This window comes from Pholcus phalangioides, unplaced genomic scaffold (genome assembly GCF_987345545.1).
Source record: "Pholcus phalangioides strain wild (caught in Gottingen) unplaced genomic scaffold, Ppha-v1.0 ptg000015l_1, whole genome shotgun sequence".
Taxonomy (NCBI): domain Eukaryota; kingdom Metazoa; phylum Arthropoda; class Arachnida; order Araneae; family Pholcidae; genus Pholcus; species Pholcus phalangioides.
The window spans coordinates 99,757,962-99,780,618 of record NW_028301608.1 but is presented as its reverse complement, the minus strand read 5'-3'; the positions used below and the strand labels follow the sequence as shown (position 1 = coordinate 99,780,618).

General features: G+C 32.1%; 2 protein-coding genes across 4 annotated transcripts in view; one reads left to right on the top strand and one right to left on the bottom strand.

The window, feature by feature from the left end:
- The first annotated feature begins 411 nt into the window (after positions 1-411).
- Alg1 (ALG1, chitobiosyldiphosphodolichol beta-mannosyltransferase) lies at positions 412-14,324 on the top strand. 2 transcript variants are annotated; one of them, XM_089244930.1, is made up of 14 exons: positions 412-1,733; positions 3,860-3,996; positions 5,258-5,338; positions 5,479-5,582; positions 7,290-7,438; positions 8,105-8,194; positions 8,395-8,505; positions 9,454-9,560; positions 9,705-9,743; positions 11,112-11,168; positions 11,339-11,449; positions 11,550-11,664; positions 12,447-12,522; positions 13,775-14,100. In XM_089244930.1, the coding sequence occupies exons 1-14, from the start codon at positions 1,633-1,635 to the stop codon at positions 13,910-13,912; spliced, it is 1,416 nt and encodes a 471-aa protein (XP_089101056.1). In that variant the 5' UTR covers positions 412-1,632; the 3' UTR covers positions 13,913-14,100. The 2 variants fall into 2 exon arrangements, with proteins under 2 accessions (XP_089101056.1, XP_089101057.1); XM_089244931.1 differs by lacking the exon at positions 412-1,733 and adding an exon at positions 1,934-2,005 and having other exon boundaries at positions 13,775-14,324.
- A 575-nt stretch (positions 14,325-14,899) lies between these two features.
- Positions 14,900-22,657, bottom strand: part of LOC149077187 (unconventional myosin-XV-like) — a 46,511-nt gene continuing 38,753 nt past the window's right edge. The window contains exons 13-18 of one of the 2 annotated variants that reach the window (XM_089244928.1): positions 21,784-21,848; positions 19,385-19,524; positions 18,988-19,037; positions 18,710-18,793; positions 16,512-16,646; positions 14,900-15,139 (exon numbers count right to left, since the gene is read on the bottom strand). In XM_089244928.1, the coding sequence (XP_089101054.1) occupies positions 15,029-15,139; positions 16,512-16,646; positions 18,710-18,793; positions 18,988-19,037; positions 19,385-19,524; positions 21,784-21,848 (585 nt within the window). In that variant the 3' untranslated portion in view covers positions 14,900-15,028. Of the gene's footprint in view, positions 15,140-16,511; positions 16,647-18,709; positions 18,797-18,987; positions 19,038-19,384; positions 19,525-21,783; positions 21,849-22,657 lie in introns of both variants that reach the window. The other variant, XM_089244927.1, reaches the window with a different exon arrangement.

Genomic DNA, 22,657 nt, shown 5'->3' with positions numbered 1-22,657 from the left:
GGGTGGGCACATGCGTTAAGACGGGACTGCTTAAGAGGTCTGTAGTCCATGATTTCCAAAACGCTGCTTAAAGGGGAACATTACAGATGTTCAAAGGTCCCAATAAGCAAAGAAAGAAAAACTTTTTGTTCATCCAGCTAAATAGATCCCCCCCCCCCTACCCATAATGTCTGTCCCAATATACACATTGACAGATAACATCTTTCTGCTGATTTGTTTACCCATTCTCTCCCCCCCCCCTCCACCCCAGCAGCAAAAACAAAATTTCTCATTCCATGATGGTAGACACCCTGTATTTGAAACACCTCAAGTGGCTGATAGAAATATATAGCAGGGTTGAGAAATCCCAGGTGGAACATTGTCATGGCGATTATAAATGTGATGATGCCCAATCCTTTTTTTTATGTATTATATTTTTACAGTTTGAATAGTTTTGCCCTCTACAGCATGATCTTTTACCTCGGATGAAATGTACACAATATGGATGAATATTGTATATATTTATATATAAGTTAAGCAACACTTTTTCTCAAGTTAAAGTTACGCAAAATTCTGTTGAGTGGGTCATTTTTACAATATTACAACCCAATGTCATTTAATGCAAAAAAAAAACTGATGGCAACATTTCAGTATTTATTAGTTCATCCAGTTAACGCCAATGTTTTTCCAGCGAACTTTGGATTATACCAATCTGAGAGATATACATTTGTGGTTTCCAGACTAAATTTCAAGGAACGCCCTTCTTTCCCGAATGGCAAAGCTTTCTCAGCTAGAGTAGTTTTGAACAATCGCCTCAAAACATCTATCGCCGCTAAATCCTCTGCAACCGCAATCGTCTCACCAGGACCCTGTCCAAGAAACACTCTGTCCGAGTACAGGCCAACAACATAGATAGCTTCCAAGGTGTTGCGACCCGATTCGAAGATCAATCTGGATTCAGTAGGAGCACGGCCGTGTTTCTTTAAAAGACTATCCACAACGTGCAGCGGGTTCTGTACGTCCCATATCTCCATCACGTCTTTGCCAATCAATTGTGTACACACAAAATCCAACACAAACAGTTCCGCACGTTCTTGAGTTTGATCTTTAGCCACAGCTCCGATGAGAGCTTTCAAAGTTGTCGACAAAGTTGAATTATTGACGGGGAAATCTTCGCTCAAAATAAGTTCAGTCGTCCCGATGTTCGAAGACACGTGAGCCAGTAATTCTTCGGCAGTCAAGTATTCAAAAACGGCTTGGACACCTTCCTCCGGTAGCTCCCTGTAACAATGTCTAATGAACCCCTTGACGTACGAATGCAAGATTTTGTTACCTTCAAGGGCGAGTTCGGTGTTCGGGATGAGGTTTAGAGAGACATCTTGAACGGCGAGTTCGTCGCGCTTTTGCTGTTCGGCATCGATGTACGATTGATTGGTGAAGGCTGTCCTCAGAGTCTCTTCGGATATGGTTTCGTTGAGCCTTATTGGAAAAGCGTGCAGCTCGGCTTTGTAATCCCAATCCAACCATTCGCTCCTTCTACGAAGCCGGTCCGGACCAGCCATTTTACGTCTGTGCTTCATCATCCTCTCCTTCAAGGACCAAGCCTGTCTCATACCGCGTGCAGGTGTCAATGAAAACTCCATCGGCTTCACCATGCTCATGACGTTACGGCTGAGAGCTCTGTTTACGAAAGTTGTAAACAATCGGTACGACGCCATGTTTGTTTGGTGGCACGCTGAAAATGTTACAGACAGGTAGGTAGACTTCTTAACTTCTCTGTGAGATAGATTCAAAAAAAATTATTAATTGGACGAAAAATAATTTTAATACATAAATTATGAATTTAAAACTATTTAAATATTTGTTTATATAGCTCAAAAGCTTCAAAAAAGCTTTACTAGTAGAATATATCAAAATTTAAAAAAAACTAAGAAACAACAACTACGAAGATTATGTTTATGCTCTGATTGTGTACGTCATGGTTGCCGGTGTAAACAAATGTGAATTCATCATCTCGATTTCTCAAGTAAAAAGGGATTTTATAAATGCTCCGTGTTTGGCGTTTATAGATGTTTAGTTTTTGAATTTATAAATGCCAAAGAAATCATTTTTAATGCATTAATTATGGATTCAAGACAATTTGAATAGCTTTAAAAGAGCAGAAAAGTTTCAAAAAAGTTTTATTGATACAATGTAGCAAAATTTAAAAGAAAAATTAATTAAAAAACAACCACTACTTAGATTATGTTTATGCTTTAAGAGTGTGAGTCATGGTTGTCGGTGTAAACAAAAGTTGAATCCATTGTCTCGTGGTTCTTAAGCTTAAGTAGAGATTTTATAAATGCTCAGTTTTTAGCATTTATAAAATTCTCCTATATTGAGGTTTATATAAATATGTGAGGATATCATCCCCCTTTTTATTTCTAATGTGTTTTAAAATGTTCTTTATGGAAAAACATTCACAATTTCCAACAGAGGGATTTATGACATTGCTGCACACAAATTTTGTCGCCCTTTTCCTATTCTAGTCTAATTTTTTTTACCATTAATTCTCCCAAGTCCAATTTTTGGTCATTCATATGCTGCACACTTTCGTAGCCCTCACATGCTTGCACACTTTCATAGCCGCTCACATGCTTGCACACTTTCATAGCTGCTCACATGCTTACACACTTTCGTAGCAACTCACATGCTCTAGGTCAATCATTTGGTCTCTCACCTATTTAGTCCATCACTCCCTAGATCTTTGCATGCTTGCAAACTCCTTAGTTCACTCACATACTTGCATAATCTCACTCACTGACCTAGTCCCTCCCTCTCTAGACAAAGGCAGATTTATGGTTCTACCACCGTGGGCTTGTGATGTGTGTAGTTACATTAACGCTAGATAGAAAGTGCTTCTATGCAATTGTATTGACGACTGCTATGGCTGGCCGCTTAGTCAGTTAGCACCATGTCATCATTGTGATAGTACAGGTTTTCCATGCATCTGTCATATCATGTATAATTGCATATGTTTATGTCATTAAAGTATTTCCAGTCAGCTGTATCATTTATAAATATATTATACTGGCGACCCAGGATTTTTAAAAAATACAGAAACATGTTTTGTGATGGTTATGAAAACTCAACCAGTGGGCACCGTACCATTCCAGTTTTATTTTGAACAATTAGATGAATCTGTTTAAGACTGAAATGGCTATGAGGAGCGAGATCAGAATGTTATTTTGCCATTCACGACAAGCCCGAAGAGAAGAAAGGATTGCATGTGTCATCAGGCCAAGCACCTACCAGATCCTAAAAAGCCTGGCTACTCCAGATCTAGTGATAAGAAACTAAGTAAAATTATGAAAAATCAGCCTCGCATGGGAAGTAGGAGTAAGCCACCTTGTGAGAAAATAAAACAGAATGGTAAGCAAATGTGGGGGAAGGAAACATCAGAATCATCAAGCAGACTTGCCCAAGTATAGTGCATCTCACTACTGGTTTGCTATGTTTCCAGTGATAGTGTTACTTAACCACAGGGTTTTCCGTAGAAGTGACAACGCTTATTCTTTTCTTCTCCAAGCATCAAAGGTCAAACGCACTCAATGACAGATTTTGTCTAGTTCTTCGTAAAAAACAAAAACCAGGGGCTGAGCCGAGTTTTGTCATTATATTGAATAAAAAATAACGAGGTGAGAAATATGAATAAAATTGGGACCTGTTATAATGAGCATCGACTGTAATGAAATTCTCAGTGCTAGAGCCTAGTTTAGCCTCTTCCATGTGTGTGTGGGGGGGGGGGGGCATGGGTTATACAAGTACTAATGAATGTCATTCAAACTCATTTTTCTTTCATTTCAATGTGTTTTTCTTAAAATGTTGCTTTCATCTGCAGGATGTCAAGCGATACCAGTATGAGGAAAACGGCCTGTGTCGTTGTGTTAGGCGATATTGGTAGGAGCCCAAGAATGCAGTATCATGCTCTGTCATTTGCTAGAAATGGTTTTGCTGTTGATGTTGTTGGCTATGGTGGTATGTTTAATCAATTATTAGACTTATTTGCATGAAGTTCGATTGATAAAGTGTTGCACAGCCTTTTCATCCTGAAGGGACAGAATGCGAGAAGGATTCTGCTTGGAGGACACAAACTGGGGAATTATGTATTGTGTGTGCATTGATATATTTTTAATGACACCTTTCATGGTCCGCTTTTGGCGTATTTGTCACAAATTGCACATCTCTGATGCAGGATGGAATCCTTGGGTCTGGTGAGGAGTGATAAGTAGGGATCTGGAAATTTTGCCCAGATATTTCGCTCCAGACAGTTCACTTGCCCTGACCGTATGATGACCGACTGATTAAGTGACCAGGTGATAGACCGTATAAGTGGGGGAGTGGCTGTATGAGTGAGTGACTATGAGCAACCAAGTAAGTGCACAATTGACTGTATGCATGAATGACTGTATGGCTCAGTGAATGACCATATGAATGATCGAGTTAGTGACTGTATGAGTGAGTGACCATCATCACTCATTTGGTCATTCATATGGTCAGCGCAGGAAAAATGTCAAGGGTGAAATTTTGGGGAGCGAAATTACCAAGCGAGGGTAGTTTCTGTAAATCTCTCACTCAAGAGCAGAGTAATATAGAGAAAAATTATTTTGTCCCATAAAGTAACCCACAGGATAATATATTTTTGACAAATTCACTTGAACTTTTATTTTTTTAAATGAATTTAAGGATTGGGATTATTTTCACAACTGTGACCATTATAAATTATGGTATGATAATTGTCATTCTAATTATGATAATAAATTATCTCATTTGAATACAATCATCTGACATTTTGTCACACACACATTTTTTCATGAATTACTTTTATCCATTGCGACTTGCAGTAGCACTCCATTTCCTGTCATTAGTGATTTTTCAGCTGTTCTAGTGATAGTTGACAACTTTACTTACCTTCCTTAAATTTTTTGGCTATAATTGGCAACTTTACTAGTCTTTGACTTTTTTTTTTCGCGATAATTAGTGATATCCTGTATTTTTATGGAGGAAATGTAGTCAGACATGAGTATGTTTCTTCAATACCTTTTCGTAAAAACAAAAGAATGATAATGGATAATGTGTATGGTACTTTGGCCTTATTTCTAGCACATCAAATGTTTCTTTTTCTTTTTTTATGAACTTTTTCAGATTTGTATAGATCTAATTTTCATCCATATGCATCTTGATAATTTTAATTAATCAATTGCTTTGATTGACTTTTTCTTTACCCTTTATATTGCAGGATCGAAGGTGCATAATGCGATTGCTGAAAACCCTTCTATAAACTGTCATAATATGAGAAATGTTCCACCTTTTGATAAATGTAAGTAATCATGTTCATGCTCAGAAAAATTTGAGAGGAATTTTTTTTTAGAAAAATTTTTAAGACAAAAAAATTTTCAGTTTTAACTTGTCAAATTTTAAATTGAATAATATGTTTTTTTTCACATTTATTTCCAATAGATTTACCGAGAATAATTGTGTATATGTTGAAGACACTATGGCAGAGTATTTTCTTGATTTACACGCTGATCAAAATTCCAAAACCTGATGTTCTGATGTTGCAGGCATGTTTATTTGTTTGTTTTACACATTTTTAGATATAGGCTAGGGGTCCAAAATATCGCCCACTTAAGCCACTATTTTAGTTACAAGGCTAATTCATGTGCAATTTGTGTAAAAATTGTTCTATTCTATTGTCTAGACCAGTGTTTCCCAAAGTGAGCAATATCTCCCCCTGGTGGGAGATAGAATGGTCTGGGGGGGGGGGCAATAGAAGCTATGGTTATAACATAGGATTCTATGGGCTTGTTTGAGTTAGGGGATGATGAGGAAAAAAATCTCTGAAGAAGGGGGCAATGTAACAAAAAGTGAATTACAACTCTAACAGATAATTTTAACACACCCAAAAAAAATGTTTGTGACCTGACCTCTGAATTTTTCCTATTAAAAAAAAATTTTCCGATATCGCCCACTATATGTTCCTAATATCACCTGCGTCTAAAATGGGTTATAATAAAGTTTAATTTGTTATAATTATCTTTCTTTAGTAAACGTGAAAATTAAGACACAATAAAATCAAAAGTAATGCAAGACAGTTTTTTGTACTTTTAGAAATATAATTAACATACTCTTTTAACACTTTTTTCTAAATACAACATCAAAAAAACTTAGGAGCATTCTACACAAACATAACGTTTTGTTTTCTTTATTTTCCTCTTATCACATTTTATTTGTGGGACCATTTGTTACATATCAAACATTTTAATCATATTTCTCTATGATAATTGTTTGAGTAAAAGTCCTCCACAAATTGAGCGTTGGGCATCGTTATCTTCTCCATAACTGCTGTCGTTGTCATCAGTTGAAACATATGGAGGTTCTTCATCTTCTGAAGAGATCCTTCTTCCTTTCGTTTTTCCGATTTGCGTTTTTTTTTGGAACTGGCTCCTTTACAGCTGTGCCTGATGTTTTTGCCAGTATCTTGCTAGAAGTTGATGAACTTTCAAGTGATAGTGCTTTTCCCTTTTTTTTTATTTTCCATAGACAAATAGGTTATCTGTTGAAAAAAAGAGGGAGGCATTTCGTATGTATACCTGAACTTTTTTTTTTCAGAAAATGGGTGGCGTAAATTATTTCTAAGGTTTGACAACCACTGTGCTAGGGTTGCCAGTTGCAAATAAAAGAAACACCATAATGATTCCCAAAATTGTATGATATGAGAACACATAAGAAGTAGTAAAAAAATAAACTTTTTTGATGCCGAAAAAACTATTTTGTATTGATTAAACACTAATGAAAAAAATAAAGAAGGAAAGAAAGAAATATACAGCAGATAAATTCAAAACTAGTGTTTTACGTTTCAAAAGAAAAATTACTTTTAGGTGGATTTTTTTTTTAGTAAATATAATTGAATCAAGTTGTATGAAAATAACTGAGAAAAATTTGTTATGGTGTATGTAATGTAATGCATATGCATTTATATCTATACTAGAAAAATAAAAATAATTATCTTGTTTAATCCGTTTGCATCAGCTTTCTTTTCTATGTATTTTTCATTTTTATTTTATTTTCTATGTATTCCCACAGATTGATAAAGAAGCAGGTTTTTATGTACTATACAAGCAGATTATTCTGACCTTATTGATAAATAGTGCTCATAATTTGTGGATATTTTCAGTTTCTTGATGTAAATGTGTTGATAGAACATTAAATCAAAAGACAATGTAACATTGTTTTTTTTTATTAATTTACTTTCCTTTTTTTTTTTCAAGAATCCCCCATCTATTCCTACTCTTCCCATTTGTTGGTTTGTTTCAAAAATAAGAGGATGTAAATTCATCATAGATTTCCACAATTATGGTTTTACATTGCTTTCGTTGTCTGTTGGAAGAACAAACTTACTGGTCAAGATTTGTGCGTGGTAAGTTTCAAATTGAATTTTTTTCTTTCAAATATATCCCTCTCTACCCAAAAAACACTCTAGGTCATGTTTTCCATATTCACCCATGATTATGAGTCCTGTGTGTAAAACAAATATGAAAATTTTTAATGTATTTAGTGTCGCATAAGCTATTTCAGTAATGTCTCTGCAAACTATCTTCTATTTTTTTTCTATGGTGCAATAATATGGTATGAAATATGACAATGCAATGAGCAAGAAATTGATAAGCACTTGAATTACAGATGTGTCCGAAGCAAAAAAAATAATGATTACTAAATTCTTTTAACCTCTCCGTTATTTGATAACATTGCTAAAATATTCTTTACAAATTTATAATAACCAACATCTAAATGTTGTTTAATTTGTGTTAAATTTCTATTTGTATTATGAATTACTACAAATGTATGTGATACTCCTTATAACTAGGCTGTGTTGATTTTCTCTCAAACAAATTTTGAGATTATATATATTTTATACTTGCCCATATTGTACATATATCTAGTGTCTCTTGAATAAAATGAAAAGGTTCTTGTTTGCATGAAAAATTTTTTGGAAAGCTTTTGGTTCAGATTACTCCTGGTTTTTCAGTACTTTTCTTTTTTTTTATGTGTGCAAAAAAAAATCCCTTTTATTATTTAATTCTAGGTGTGAAAAATATTTTGGAAGAAAATCTGACTTGAATCTGTGTGTGACAAAAGCGATGAAAGAAGATATGTCTGAGAACTGGAATGTTAGGTATCTAACATTACTGTTACTACATTCTTAATGGACTTTGTTTTTGAAGAATTTTTTGAGAAAGTCTCTGGTAGCAATTAGCACAAATTGTTGGAACTTCATAATCTATTCTGGATCATGTGAATGAAGTTGTATGAGATATCGAAACAAAAATTTTAGCAGTTTTTTTAATAAGTTTTTTTTTCTCTATAATTTTCTAGATCTACTACATTTTATGATTGTCCACCTGAAATTTTTCATCCTGTTGACATTCAGGAAAAGCATTCTCTTTTCATGAAGCTTTGTGAGAAACACAATGAATTCAAAGGAAGGTGATAACCTCTTTTATTGATTCAATTTTAATTCCATTATTATGTTTGTTTCTGATGTACCAGTTATTTGATAACTGAGCTTCACGTATCATATCATTCAGTATATTTCGGCCCTCTATTGTTTATCCCCTTAGAAATGTATTGAATTAAAAAAAATAATAAATTGGTGTTTTTAATATTTTTAATTAGAAAAAAATAACAGAAATTTTATTAATTAGATGGGCACAGTTAATTAATTACAATGGCTAGTCACCAGTGAAATATACAGTTTTCCTTTATTTTACTGTTATCTATAAACAGAAAACATCTTGTTAGCAAATGTGAATAGTTGTTACCTTGAATTTTATTTCTAATTCCCCCAATTTTTGGTGGGTTTATATAAATCCCTGAACACATGAAAATTCATCAGCTCAATAATATGACACGCCATATAAAAAAATGACACACACAAGGAATCACTCTTTGTAGATAAAAAAAGTATTATACTTGTATATAGCTGTATTTTGTACTGAAATGACACTAAAATATGTACTTTCCAAAGCATCAAAAAATTGGGAAAAATTGGTATAGTTTTTTTATCATGTATTTGCATGTATATTCAAATATATGCTGGACTATAAAGGGTTGATCTTTTCTTTTATTTATTGTATTCATTAGTTTATTTTACATATTCTACATTTTTAGATATCTCCAAACTTTGATATTAATAAATATCACTTTACTTGTATAAGTAGCATTTAAAACTGTCTAAGAAAGCAACTTTTATTAATTGAATTAAATTTATTCTATTGTACTTCTCGATTATTATTTTAAAATCTCATCTTTCAATCAATATTACCTTAATTGCCAATCAAAACATTGGACATAATGTTTCTGATTTCTTTTTAGTACATATTGCTGATATAACAATATGTTAACCACCATTCACAATCTCCATTGTTTATTCAGCGTCGGAGAAGTCGATACATGCACCAGATTTTCCAAAGAAGTTGGAGCTGATGTCATTTTATTGGATGATAGACCTGCTCTCATTGCTAGTAGTACCAGTTGGACAGGTTAAAACATACATATAATTGACTGTATTTATATTGAATATCTAACATCTTTTATATTTACATGTGCATCAAATATATTTAATGATTCCTCTTTTTTTTTATCAACAAAACGAGTTATACGTTAATTATTTTTTTTAATTGCAGAGGATGAAGATTTCTCAATACTTTTAGATGCTCTAGTAGGTATGTAATTCTTTTTCTCTTTACCGGTCATTGTTTGATTATGTAAATCTTAGTAACACAAAATATTTTCAATGAATTAATTCAGAGCATTTCTGGTACAATAAAACCTTTCAATAATGAGCCACCCCATAGTACCAAAAATTTTCTTTGTTGTTGCCCCGGAAAAATTCTGTTAATAGAAAATAGTTGTGCTCATTTATAATGAATACAGGTATTACAAATTTCCATATACTTTCTATATGACTAAGTTTTTCTATTTGCTGTGAATTTCATATTGCTTATGTAGGCTTATCAAGCCAGGTTGCTGATATAACAAACTATGCATATAACAAATTATTTATATTGTTTTTCCCCCACTTTGTTGTAATTGAGTCTGACTGTATATTAAAGTCCTAGTGGAAGGGATTCAAAAAAGTATGTGTGGTTCCACTGTAGTTTTTTGAGTCTGGTAAAAATTAAGCAGATGCTCCATTGTTTTGTATTGGACGCACTCACTGTCATGGTGGAATGCCATCATTCTAGAGTCAATTCCTAATGCAACAATTTGATTTTGTAGAGCTACACTGGAAGAATTAATACGCTGGATGAGACATGCTTCCGAACCATATGATTTGTCTTATTTCTATGACAGATGATCACTATAAGATGATTCTGCATGCTAACCCCTCAATGTACAAAAGGACATGATTATCATCAAAGCTACAATTAACAGAGTTTCAGGTTATCTAGGGTATACTTTTCATAAATTGATTTTAAAAACTAGTTTCTATAACCCAAACAATATGCTTTGTGACATTATAAATTAGTTCAATTACAATTGCAACATGCAGCAAGAGCTTGATGGGTTATGTGAAGGTAAAGGATGGTTGAGAAGACATTCAAAGACTTTTTTAAAGTACATCAAAATCCTATTAATGGTAAAAACAGAACAGCACTTTTTTATGCCCATTTGCATCAGGAAGCAGAGTAATCTGTTTGTATAGTACATGAAAACCATTTTTTTTTCCATTTGTAGTGATAGTGATACAGGCTCTGTAGCAAATTTAGAAAAACACAGCAAGTGGGTTAATGTAACTTCATAGAATGTATTTATTTGATATTTTTATTGCATTTTGCAATTTAATTTAAAATAGTTTTTGAGCAAAAATAATATTTTCACCACTTGTATTTATTTTAACTTTGAAATCCAATATGGTCTATATTATCAAAGGTTTTGGCTATCCAAGATAGATCAGGTTCACGTTATCTTGTATAATCAAGGTTCCTACTGTAATTTCTTCATATATTGCAGTGCCTGGCATAGTAATACCACCTTTGTATTATGGTGTTTTCTTTGAAATCAAATGTATTTTTTTTATTTTTTGACAGAATATGATACAGCTGCTAAGCAAAAGAATCTTCCCGATGTTGTAGTAGCAATCACAGGTAAGTTTATAAATAGTTGACATTCAATTTTCTGTGTTTTGTGTAAATTTCAATGATGTGGAAATGGGAAATCTTATCATACCAGTGTATCTAATCCGCTGTGTTGCATGATTTAATGATGCTAATATGAATGCCTGATTGCTTACAAGCTTACTAATCACTCCAACTAGGCAAGGGTCCACAGAAAGAAATGTATGAGTGTCTAATGCGAGAAAAGTCCCTTGAGCATGTTCAAATTATTACAATGTGGCTAGCAGCTGAAGACTACCCAACGTTTCTTGGTAGGCATAACTTAAATTTTCAAATTTGAAAAGAAATTTGATATTTTGTGCATAGAATTTCAGGCCTTTAATCCCTCTTATGTTTTTGTTTTAAATTAAGCTTCAGCAGATCTAGGTGTTTGTCTCCACAAGTCTTCAAGTGGCTTGGATTTACCAATGAAAGTTGTAGATATGTTTGGCAGTGGAATTCCAGTCTGTGCTTTTGCATATTCATGGTACGTCAGATAATTAATGTAGTTCATGTTCACATCTATCAGCAAAAAATTCATTTTTGATTTTAAACCAGGATGAGTTCATTTATTTACTTGCATCTTTTAAAATTTATATACTTTATCAAATGATTATTATGAAGTAGGTTTTTTTTTTTCAGTCAGAATTTCATTACTTTTACCTCAGACGATATGGAGTCAGAATTTAAAGTAAGATGAATAGAATAAAATTTGCAATGGAAAAATCGTAATTTAATTTGGGTACTCGGCATCTTTAAAATTAAAGAAGCGGTTCTTGAATCCTTTGAATTAATAGGCATTTACATCAAATGACTTTCATTTTGTTATGAATATTTATTAAAATATTTCATAATTATTAAATTTCTGTGTTTGATGCTTGAGAATTTCTCAGTAATTGAGCTTTGTTGTTCATCTAAAAAAAAACAAAAGCATTGAATTATATATATACACTAGCTATATAATACCACGTGCTGCCCAGATTTACTTCAATTACTGGGAAGATTGAAAAGTGACAAACCATTATGAAGGCATATGGCATATATGCTATGTACGGCCCCTTTATGATGAATTTATAGCGTGTAAAAGCAAAAAAAATGGTGAAAGTCGTTCCGGGCCCCAGGGCTGGAGCCTTGTCAGCCGACCCCTTGTGGGGGCCATGTATGTATATATATAGTGAAATGAAGGATTTATTTACTTGATTTATATCTCATTTACTCTATTATTGTTATTCAAATTCAAAAGGTTGTTTTCTCCCTGTGTTTTCCTAGCATTCAAGAGCTTGTTAAAAATAAAGAAAATGGAGTCTTGTTCACTTCCAGTACCGAGCTGTCTAATCATCTCCAAGTAAGAACCAAAATTTCTTCTAATAATTGAATATTGGCTAATTTGTCATCATATGACCTTTTTTTTTAAATACAGTAATATTCCTCTTCTGCAGACAGTGGCAGGAAAAAATGTCTATAAAAGAGGGGTGATCGTGAAACTGGGTACCTACTGAAACTTTTAAAATGAAAATTGACATATCATCCTGCATTTACATAGTCTCGTTCTAAAAACAATTTTTTTTCCTAGATTAGAAACTTTTTTAACAAAGCTTGAAGGTATTTCACATTGTATTTTTAAAAGAAATGTTTCCCAGAGAGAAAAATTAATTTTTTAATTAAGTTATTAATAAAAAATGGATTGGAAAGAATAAAGAAAATCTGCAAATTTATCTCTATCTCCTACTGGGTATGGGGTGCATTTATTGGAAAAAGTACACCTCAATGTGTAAAGTTTCTAAGTTCCTATAGTCTCATTATTAGGACTCAGATTTTTATGCTCTAAAGATGAAATGTCGTTGCTGATAGGTTAAAAAACCTGAATTTACCGATTATCATGTTTAATCTTTATTGGCATAAGTATCTGAGCCCTACTCATTATATTTGAAATCTAATACGTAAAAGCTGTAGACTACACATATTAATTATATTTTAGCACTTTGAAATATCCTAATTTTGGTAAATAAAACTTAAGCAGGTGGTGCATAAAAAAATTGGTGGACACTACATATGAACGAATCATGCAATGACATAAATGAAGCTTGCAGTTATATAGTTTTGAAATTTGGGCTTCAAAAGTCTGTATGTTTAATGAATACGGATAGAAGTTTTCAAGTGTGTTACAAATTTTTGCAAATTTAATTGATATGTTTGATTCTCAAAAATAATAATATTGAAGGAAAAGTTTTTTTTTTTTTTTGTTTGTGCTTTATGGGCAATATAATTATGCAAGTTTTTTTTTAACATTTTCTAAGTCTGAATCAGGGCAGAAAAATTCAAATCCAAAAATATTATTTAATTTTTATTCACCCTTCGCAACCTTACCTTAAGAACAGGTTTAGATCAAATGGTCCTGCTAATATTATCCATATGCCTTCATCTCCCTTCAAAAGTGTTGCAGAAACAAATGGTAAAAAAGTTAATTTATTAATTTCATTGAGTATGTTCTCTTCCACAGACTTAGACACAAGGAATTAAGATTGCTACATTTACTGAAAGTTATCGCAGATGTTTCTCACATCAGTCATTGCTTTGAATTTCTACTTTTTTTTCAGACAATCTTGGAAGGATTTCCAAAAAAACCTGGAACACTTCAAAGATATAGAAATAATCTGTTAAAATCAATGTTACCAAGATGGAATGACAACTGGGATAAATACATTTTACCTTTGCTAAAAGAACTGACATCTTAATAAAATTTTGAAGAAAGGTAATGAAACTTTTTCTGATAGTGAGAGTTTTGTATATTTTCGAAAAATTAATAATATTTGATGTCTAATACCAAACAATATTTGTTGATATATTATCGAAATGGGAACATTTTTTTACTTCTACTCTGTAACACATTGTCTGAATAGCTCAATATAAAAGTTATTTATGTAAAATCATATGAGAATTTCATTTTCTCTTTGTGGAATGCACCCCCTTTCGTGGTAAATTGATGTTTCAATTTTAATCCTTATAAATATTTATCCTTTGTTTTCCTAATTTCTTTTGCATAATAATGATGATATTTACTTTTTTATATATAATCAGCATTCAATTTTTTGTACATAATTTCTAAATTTGCCATTTAAACATTGAATTGTAACTTAAAAATTATACAAAAAAGTTTGTCATTTTTCTTTAAAAGCCACATTAAGAAAAACAACAGAAACAGACAAAAATGTAAAAATGGTGTGACTTTCTACATATAGCAGCTTCGTATAAGCCTCACATAAATTTCATTCAAGAATTTAAAAAAAAAAGGTTCTAACATTGTGAAATAAAATTAAATGATTTGTTCTTACGTTTTATGCTTACCATTCAAATTTTCTTTGAGAATTTTATACTATTATGTGATAGAACATTATTCTTAAATAAAATTTTTTTATTAACTGCTTTAAAATTAAATACATAAAAGCAATTCTAATAAGAGTTAAGTATAACCCCCTTGAACTCAAAATATCAAGGGAAAACATTATTGGATAGGCCACACCTTTGAATTATCTGCAAGAGCCACAAATCATAAACTGTTATATAAGCCTAGCTTCATTATATGAAATCGAAGTCTTTTTTTTTTTTCATGAGCAATCTTCTAAAGGATTCAGTTACATATTTTTACATTTACAAATTTAAAGCAGATATAACGTAATTTGTGAAAGATACTTATACAGAATGCAATTTAAAAAAATTATAAATAATTTTTATAAATATTTTATTTTGATGTAAAAATCAAATTTCACCATTATAGCACAATCTTTGGTTCAGTTTTGTTCAAATACAAAAATTATAAACCTCTTCATACATTGAGTATTTTGTGTTAGAGGTTAAACTTTTATCATCACTTGAGGATAGCTAGTCTCTTTGGATGGATATCCTCCTGTAGGGTGGTGTTGAATTGAGTTATATTGTCTGATCAGTCTTGAAACTTCATGAGCCTGTTGAATAATTAAATGCAAAAGTTCAATATCACATTATATTGGATAGGCCACACCTTTGAATTATCTGCAAGAGCCAAAAATCATAAACAGTTATATAAGCCTAGCTTCATTATATGAAATTAAAGTCTTTTTTTCCATGAGCAATCTTCTGAAGAATTCAGTTACATATTTTTACATTTACACATTTAAAGCAGATATAACACAATTTGTGAAAGATACCTATACAGAATACAATTTAAAAATATATATATAAATATTTTTTATAAATATTTTATTTTGATGAAATCAAATTTCACCATTATAGCACAATCTTTGATACAGTTTTGTTCAAATACAAAAATTATAAACCTCAAATAATCAAACTTCATGAGCCTGTTGAATAATTAAATGAAAAAGTTCAATATCACATTATATAATTTTCAATGCGATTAACTTCTGTAATAACTGCTTAATGTATGGAGTGATTCAAAATTCTATGTAAAAACTTTTGAGGGGAAAAATATCAGAATAAGCCATGTCCTTAACAAGAAAGCATGGTCAGAGAAGCATATCATCCAAAGGTGATATTTCAAGGCCTCACATAATATGTAAAAATATCAAATAACGGTTTCTCTGAAGAAAATTGAATAACGGTAGTTTGATCATACATTAATTTTATAGTTTAAGGAAATAAATCCCCTATGATCTTTAGGTGGCATTTCCAATACTACTTTTGGTATGTGACTATGATTTATTTTGATGTTCTGTACATCTACTCAAAGTTTTTACTTCGAATTTCTAATTCTCAATACTGCATTACAGTATGTAGATACATGCAATAGAATTTTGATTAACTTGGGGGAAGTGGGTCTGGAATCACCCTCATCTGCACAAATGGTCCCAGAAAATTTTTTTTAATATGTAGAATTAATCCTATGCTTTTTAAATTTGTTGAGGCAGCCTTAGCTCACTATGAACAACTTCCCACCACCTAGTATTTCATTGACTGCAAAATGGCACCAGGAATAGAAACTTCTCTGGCACTTTGCTCTGTTTGGAATCAAACAAAAACTTTTTCACACACACAAAGCACTTTCATAAAATCTTTTTTTTTTTTAACCTGCACTCTATTTTTCAAGTTTTTTTTTTCTTAGTCTATTCAAAAAGCACAGATTTCTTCAATTTTTTCTTGGTGTTATTGAACACTGTATTTTACAGCAATTCTTTTGTTAGATTCATAATTTTCAACTTTCTTAATTGCTGTTTCTTTTCTCTTTGACACCATAACTCTGTTGCCTTTATTACTGGAACTCACTCACTACACTACAGCAGTGAAAGAAATACATGACCAGGTGACTTTTGTATGAAGCGGCAAGATAAAATAACTTACATGATCTACCTGCAGCCTAATGCGTTTTTTCACAAATTCATTGCCCAACTCAATATCTGAAAATGTAGTGTCATTGTCTTCTACTGTCTTGCTCAAAGCATTGACAGATGTAAAACTGAACCTCCAAAGTGTCTCCTGATGAAAATGAATAGCAGAGAAAAAAAATCAAAACATTGTCATGCAAAAAATTTTCATGAAACCTAAGAGTATAATCAGGATCTCAGATTTTCTGGGGTTCTTTTTAAAAACTGAAAAATATTTTGAGTTTATTTTTGCTACTTTGATTGTAGTTTCAATTTAGAAAAAAAACAACTTTTTTCCTTAGTTTATTTTCCATTGAAATTCTGCTCAACTGTCTTATTCTCTAAAAAGTCCTTGCAAAAAAAATCTCCTTTAGTTTATTGAAAATAAGTAATTGAAGAAAACTAATAAAACTAATAATTTGATTAGCAGTATCATGATTGTTTTTAATGCTATTTGTATAATTGTTTAAGAAAAATTCATCTTTTCATATTTCCTATTAATGCAGACTGTTGATTTTTTTTCTTTGTACACATTCCAATTATTTTTTTTTTTAGAATTTAAAAAATTACATTCTTAAAAAATATTACTGAATCTTTAGCATGGCAGCATTGTTTCTTTTAAGCTCTGTATGTACACTAGCATATTGCTATTCTGCGCATATAAAATAGAAGTTAGAGGAGACATTGCATGGCAGTATGATCCTAAAGTTTCTCAACACAAATTTTTGAATTTGCATGTACACATTGAACTGTGTACATAACTGTGGTTCTTAATTGTGTTGTAGTACTACACTGAAGAGCCAAAAAAAACTGGCACACCTGCCTAATATCGTGTAGGGCCCCCGCGAGCCCGCAGAAGTGCCGCAACACGACGCGGCATGGACTCGACTAATGTCTGAAGTAGTGCTGGAGGTAATTGACACCATGAATCCTGCAGGGCTGTCCATAAATCCGTAGGAGTAAGAGGGGGTGGAGATCTCTTCTGAACAGCACGTTGCAAGGGATCCTAGATATGTTCCATAATGTTCATGTCTGGGGATTTAGGTGGTCAGCGGAAGTGTCTAAAGTCAGAAGAGTGTTCCTGGAGCCACTTTGTAGCAATTCTGGACGTGTGGGGTGTCGCATTGTCCTGCTGAAATTGTCCAAGTCCGTCGGAATGCACAATGGACATGAATGGGTGCGGGTGATCAGACAGGATGCTTACGTACCTGTCACCTACGTCTGCTTACGTCGGAATGCACAATGGACATGAATGGGTGCAGGTGATCAGACAGGATGCTTACGTACCTGTCACCTATCAGAGTCGTATCTAGACGTATCAGGGGTCCCATATCACGCCAATTGCATACGCCCCATACCATCACAGAGCCTCTACCAGCTTGAACAGTCCCCTGTTGACATGTAGGGTCCATGGATTCATGAGGTTGTCTCCATACCCGTACACGTCCATCAGCTCGAAGCAATTGGAACCGAGACTCGTCAGACCAGGCAACGTGTTTCCAGTCCTCAACAGTCCAATGTCGGTGTTGTCGGGCCCAGGCGAGGCGTAAAGCTTTGCGTCGTGCAGTCATTGACACTTGTTGATGGCCCAGCATTGAAATCTGCAGCAATTTGCGGGAGGGTTGCACGTCTGTCACGTTTAATGATTCTCGTCAGTCGCCGTTGGTCCCGTTCTTGCATGATCTTTTCCCGGCCGCAGCGATGTCGTAGATTTAATGTTTTACCGGATTCCCGATATTCACGGTACACTCGTGAAATGGTCGTACGTGAAAATCCAAATTTCATCGCTGCCTCGGAGATTCTATGTCCCATCTCTCGCGCGCCGACTATATCAAACTCACTTAAATCTCGATAACCTGCCATTGTAGCAGCAGTAACCGATCTAACAACTATGCCAGACCCCTGTTGTGTTATATAGGCCTTGCCGACCGCAGCGTGGTACTCTGATTGGTTCCATATCTCTTTATTTGCATACACATCACATGCCTGTACCACTTTTTTTGGCGCTTCAGTTTATGAACCGTACTATGAATACTACTGCACCTTGCTACAGAAAAATTTTTAGTGGCATTTCCTAGTTTTCGCTTCGTATAATAATTACTTTTATGTCTATGGGTAAACTTGTTTTCAGGGAAAATATTTACACAAAATCATCTCAGAACAATGGATACTTACATGCGTCTGTACATCCAATACATTGATACCATTTTTATTGACAGCAAGAATATAGTCCTCATGTTTTTTATCTTCATTAATCATCTGCTTAAACAGTAATAAATTAATGAAAGTGAATGAATTTTTATGGGCCTTCACAAAGTAAATTCTCTTTATACTATCTATATTTTCAAGTATGTAAATTTTTTCAATATATTGTTTAAAAATATACAATGATCAAGTACCAGATTTACAGTAATTAAATTTTTTACTTGGAAAGTCACACTTTGAGTACCTACCTTTATTCCAAAGAAGCATGATCCAAAAAGTGGCCATTTTTGTAAAAGTTCTGAAAATATTCAGAAATAATAATAAATAATAATAAACAAAAATACTACTATATTCAAAAAGTTCTGGGACTTATTTTATTGTGGAAGAATGAATTCAGATAGAACCTGTTTATTTGACATTTTCTTCAAAGTAACTAGAGAGTAAATTCTCATTCACATCTTTGTACAAAAATGCATAATTGCACAGGGTAGTTACTTCAAAGGAAACACCAAAAAAAAAAACAGGTTTTATCTGTATTCATTCTTCTGTAATGAAATAAGTCTCAGAACTTTTTGAATGTAGTAGTATAATCACATTGATATTAGTAATTTTGCTTTAGAATAGTTTCTTTGAATAGGATCTTACCAAGGCATTGTGCTTTAGCTTCAGTTTCTTCCAATGCCATCATATCCTTCCAATGATTAGACACTTCGTCGACCCACTCATTCTGTGTTAACTGTTTTAGACTCATTATTGGTTTAGGAAGAAGATATGGTATTTCGGATCTAAGTGCATCAATGATGAATGTTAGAATATTTCAATAATTAGAGAAGAAAAAAAAGTATTTTTGTTCTTTTTTAGCAACAATAATTTTAAAATAATTGTCAATGCAGGCATTGCATTCATTGATCACTGAATTATTTTTTTTTTTGAGAATGAATTAATTTGATGTTATGTACAGTACGCACACCTTTTAACCGAACGATGGCAATATCTTGGGTTCTATTTATTGTAAAAAAAAAAGGTAGCATTCTTTTTTTTGTTTAAGATCTTCCATAAGTGTATTAAGTTCATTTTTTCCTTAAAGGGTCATCTAGATGTTAAAACTAGATCCAACTTTTGAAAGTTCAATGGTAACCCCATTTTTTTTCTTCCATATTTGGATTCAGTATCTCAAGAAATGTTGAAATACCAAATTTCATCAATTTCGAATGAACAGTTAGTGAAATATGAATTATTGAAAAACGAGTGTCGTAATGTTAAACAGAAACATCTTGTTTTTGAGCATAATTGCTGAAATAATATAGGTATCTCATTACTTTTTATTTTAAATGACAAATTCTAATGGGCCAAACATTATTTTATTACTCATTTTGAATTTGGCTTTTTTTGAGTATGAGATGAATTATTAAAACATGTTTTAAAAATTTATGAATAGAAGCATACATTAATTTTTACTTCATTCGAATCAGCATAGTCGAAAACCCAACAGAATCAATTTTCATTCCAATCTGACCTCTGTTTATGAGCGAATATATGAAAATGGTCACTTTTAGGGACCATATACTAGATATAAATTTGAAACTCGTTGAAAAATTTCTCATGACAAATAATGCGAAAATGTTTAAATATGAAGCTCATAATTTTACTGAAATGGACAATTATTGTTTTAAGTATATGGTTGTACGATAAATAAGTCATCCATGCAGTTTCTCAAGCATTTTTTTTTAAGTATTCGAGTAAACAAATAAACAACCAAATTTTGCAACTTTTCACTATTTCAGAAATTTGTTTCATTCCTTAGACAAAATTCATGAGTTGAAATGGTGAATATAATAATGTTCAAAGAGTTCACAAATTAATACCATACAATTAGATTGATGTAAATATTTATGGAGATAATAATCAATAAATAACGGTTCTCCCAATAGTGTAAATCATTTCAGTGTGTGTCAAGTTTAGGGTGGTGGCTATGGGTGGAGTCGTCTCTGCTAAAACCGCTGCATTTTGTTTTATCCATATTTTTTTAGCATTATTAAAAATTGGGGAATTGCAAAATAATACAAAATTATAATATAAAATACTGCAATGTTCGACAGAAAATTCTTATATATTTTTTTCTGAATTGATGAAATTGTGATCACAAACAATTGCTTTGTGACACATCGTTTGAAATAATTATGGTATAAATATTCGTTAAATCATGGTTATAAAGTCACTAAAATGTAATAAAAAAGTTTGTTTTTCATCATAAAATAAAAACGATTTATTTTTTAACAGCACTAAATCCAAATACTCACATAGCATATGGAGTATTTATCGTTTGAAACTTGTTTGGGGTGTGTGTTCTTCCCCCTGCAATCAACCTTCAAATTCAGTTTCTCAATGTCCCCATTTTCCACTCATATCTCTCTGATTTTTATACTTACATCGATGAAATTTTATTTTTAGGGTAAATGAAATGCGATGATGAATCAGTTAAGATGGAAAACAATAAGGGTTTACGTTCAAGATTTTGAAGTTTGAACAATAATAAATATGTCGATGACCCCTCATCAAGAAAAATCACACATAGTTGGGTAGAAAATCACAAACCATAATTTTTGGTGAAAACCGCTTCATTTTACAACTTTTAGTACTCAAGATATCAACTATCGTCCAGTTAAAAGTTAAGCGTACTGTACATTAAATAACGTATTTTATAAATTAAGAGAAATAAATTCAAAGAAATGTGCGAGCAATGTCTGTTAATGTTCTGAGAATGTTTGGTTTATATTATGAACTTTTAAGTATGATAAACACACATTAAATGATGAGTACTACATTATTTTTAAATTGCATATTAGTGACAGAATAATAAGTATTTTGATCTCTGATTAGAGTTATTTGAGTGAAACTTGGTGAGAAATCAAGTGATCAGCAGTGAATCAGTTTCAATTTATTTTCAACTTTTATTCTGTTTATTATCAATCAGTTTTCATATAAATGATGTGTAAATTTACATTTTTAATGGAATTATAAAGAAAATCACTCAAATAACTTACTCTGTTGGTAGCGTCTGTGAACCTGAACTCCTGTGAATTAAAGCTGCGACTCGTGCAATTTCTGTCTGTGAAATTTAAAAAAACACTAATTATGCTTTTTGAAGAACTATTTGTATTGCTATGAAAGATTATAAGACAATTCTCAGTGAAATGTTCTGGAAAGAATTTTCTAAATATCATTTAGGAAATAGGGAAGAAGAAGAAAAGAAAGGAAAAAAATCTACTATTGATTAAATAAAAATTACGTTACACACACACACACAAAAAAATCAAATGCTATTGACACAGGTAAATCTTAAATATTCATGAATAGTAAAAAAATCACAATAAGATTTACAGATGATATTTGCTGAATTATGTTTGAAATGAAATATGTGCAGAAAATATTTGTTTACACATATAAAATTTTATTCAAAATTTTTTTAATAAAATTTGTTTAAACTTTTCCTTGATTTCATCAAGTTAATGCACATAATTGTGAATAACGGAGCTTTCACTGTTATCTCCTAACAAAATATTTAATACACAGTTTCAATATCGTAGATAGATATGTGTTCATATTCCGATTGGTTTAATTTTAAAATTAAAATCAGAGAAAATTTTACTCTCTCTCTCTCTGGTCAGGATTATGCTCTAAAAATTTATTAAAGTTCTTTTATAAAACGAAAATATAACCAGTAAGTGTATGGGTTACGTTACATGTAGTCAATAGGTTTATTGCGTGTTTTTTTTTAAAGTTTTGCAAAAGAACTTTTATTAAACTTTTATAGTGTAATGCCGGCGTGACAAATATTTTATTTCGTAATAGTTGAAGATTGGAATAAAAAAATGAATCCAAATATTTAATTTATTGGATTGCATTGGTAATAAATTG

Coding starts and splice junctions, on each gene's coding strand:
- Alg1 (XM_089244930.1), top strand. CDS start 1,633: ATGCTCATGACGTTACGGCTGAGAGCTCTGTTTACGAAAGTTGTAAAC. Junction 5,339..5,478: donor TGTTCCACCTTTTGATAAAT/GTAAGTAATCAT, acceptor TATTTCCAATAG/ATTTACCGAGAATAATTGTG. Junction 9,744..11,111: donor ACTTTTAGATGCTCTAGTAG/GTATGTAATTCT, acceptor ATTTTTTGACAG/AATATGATACAGCTGCTAAG.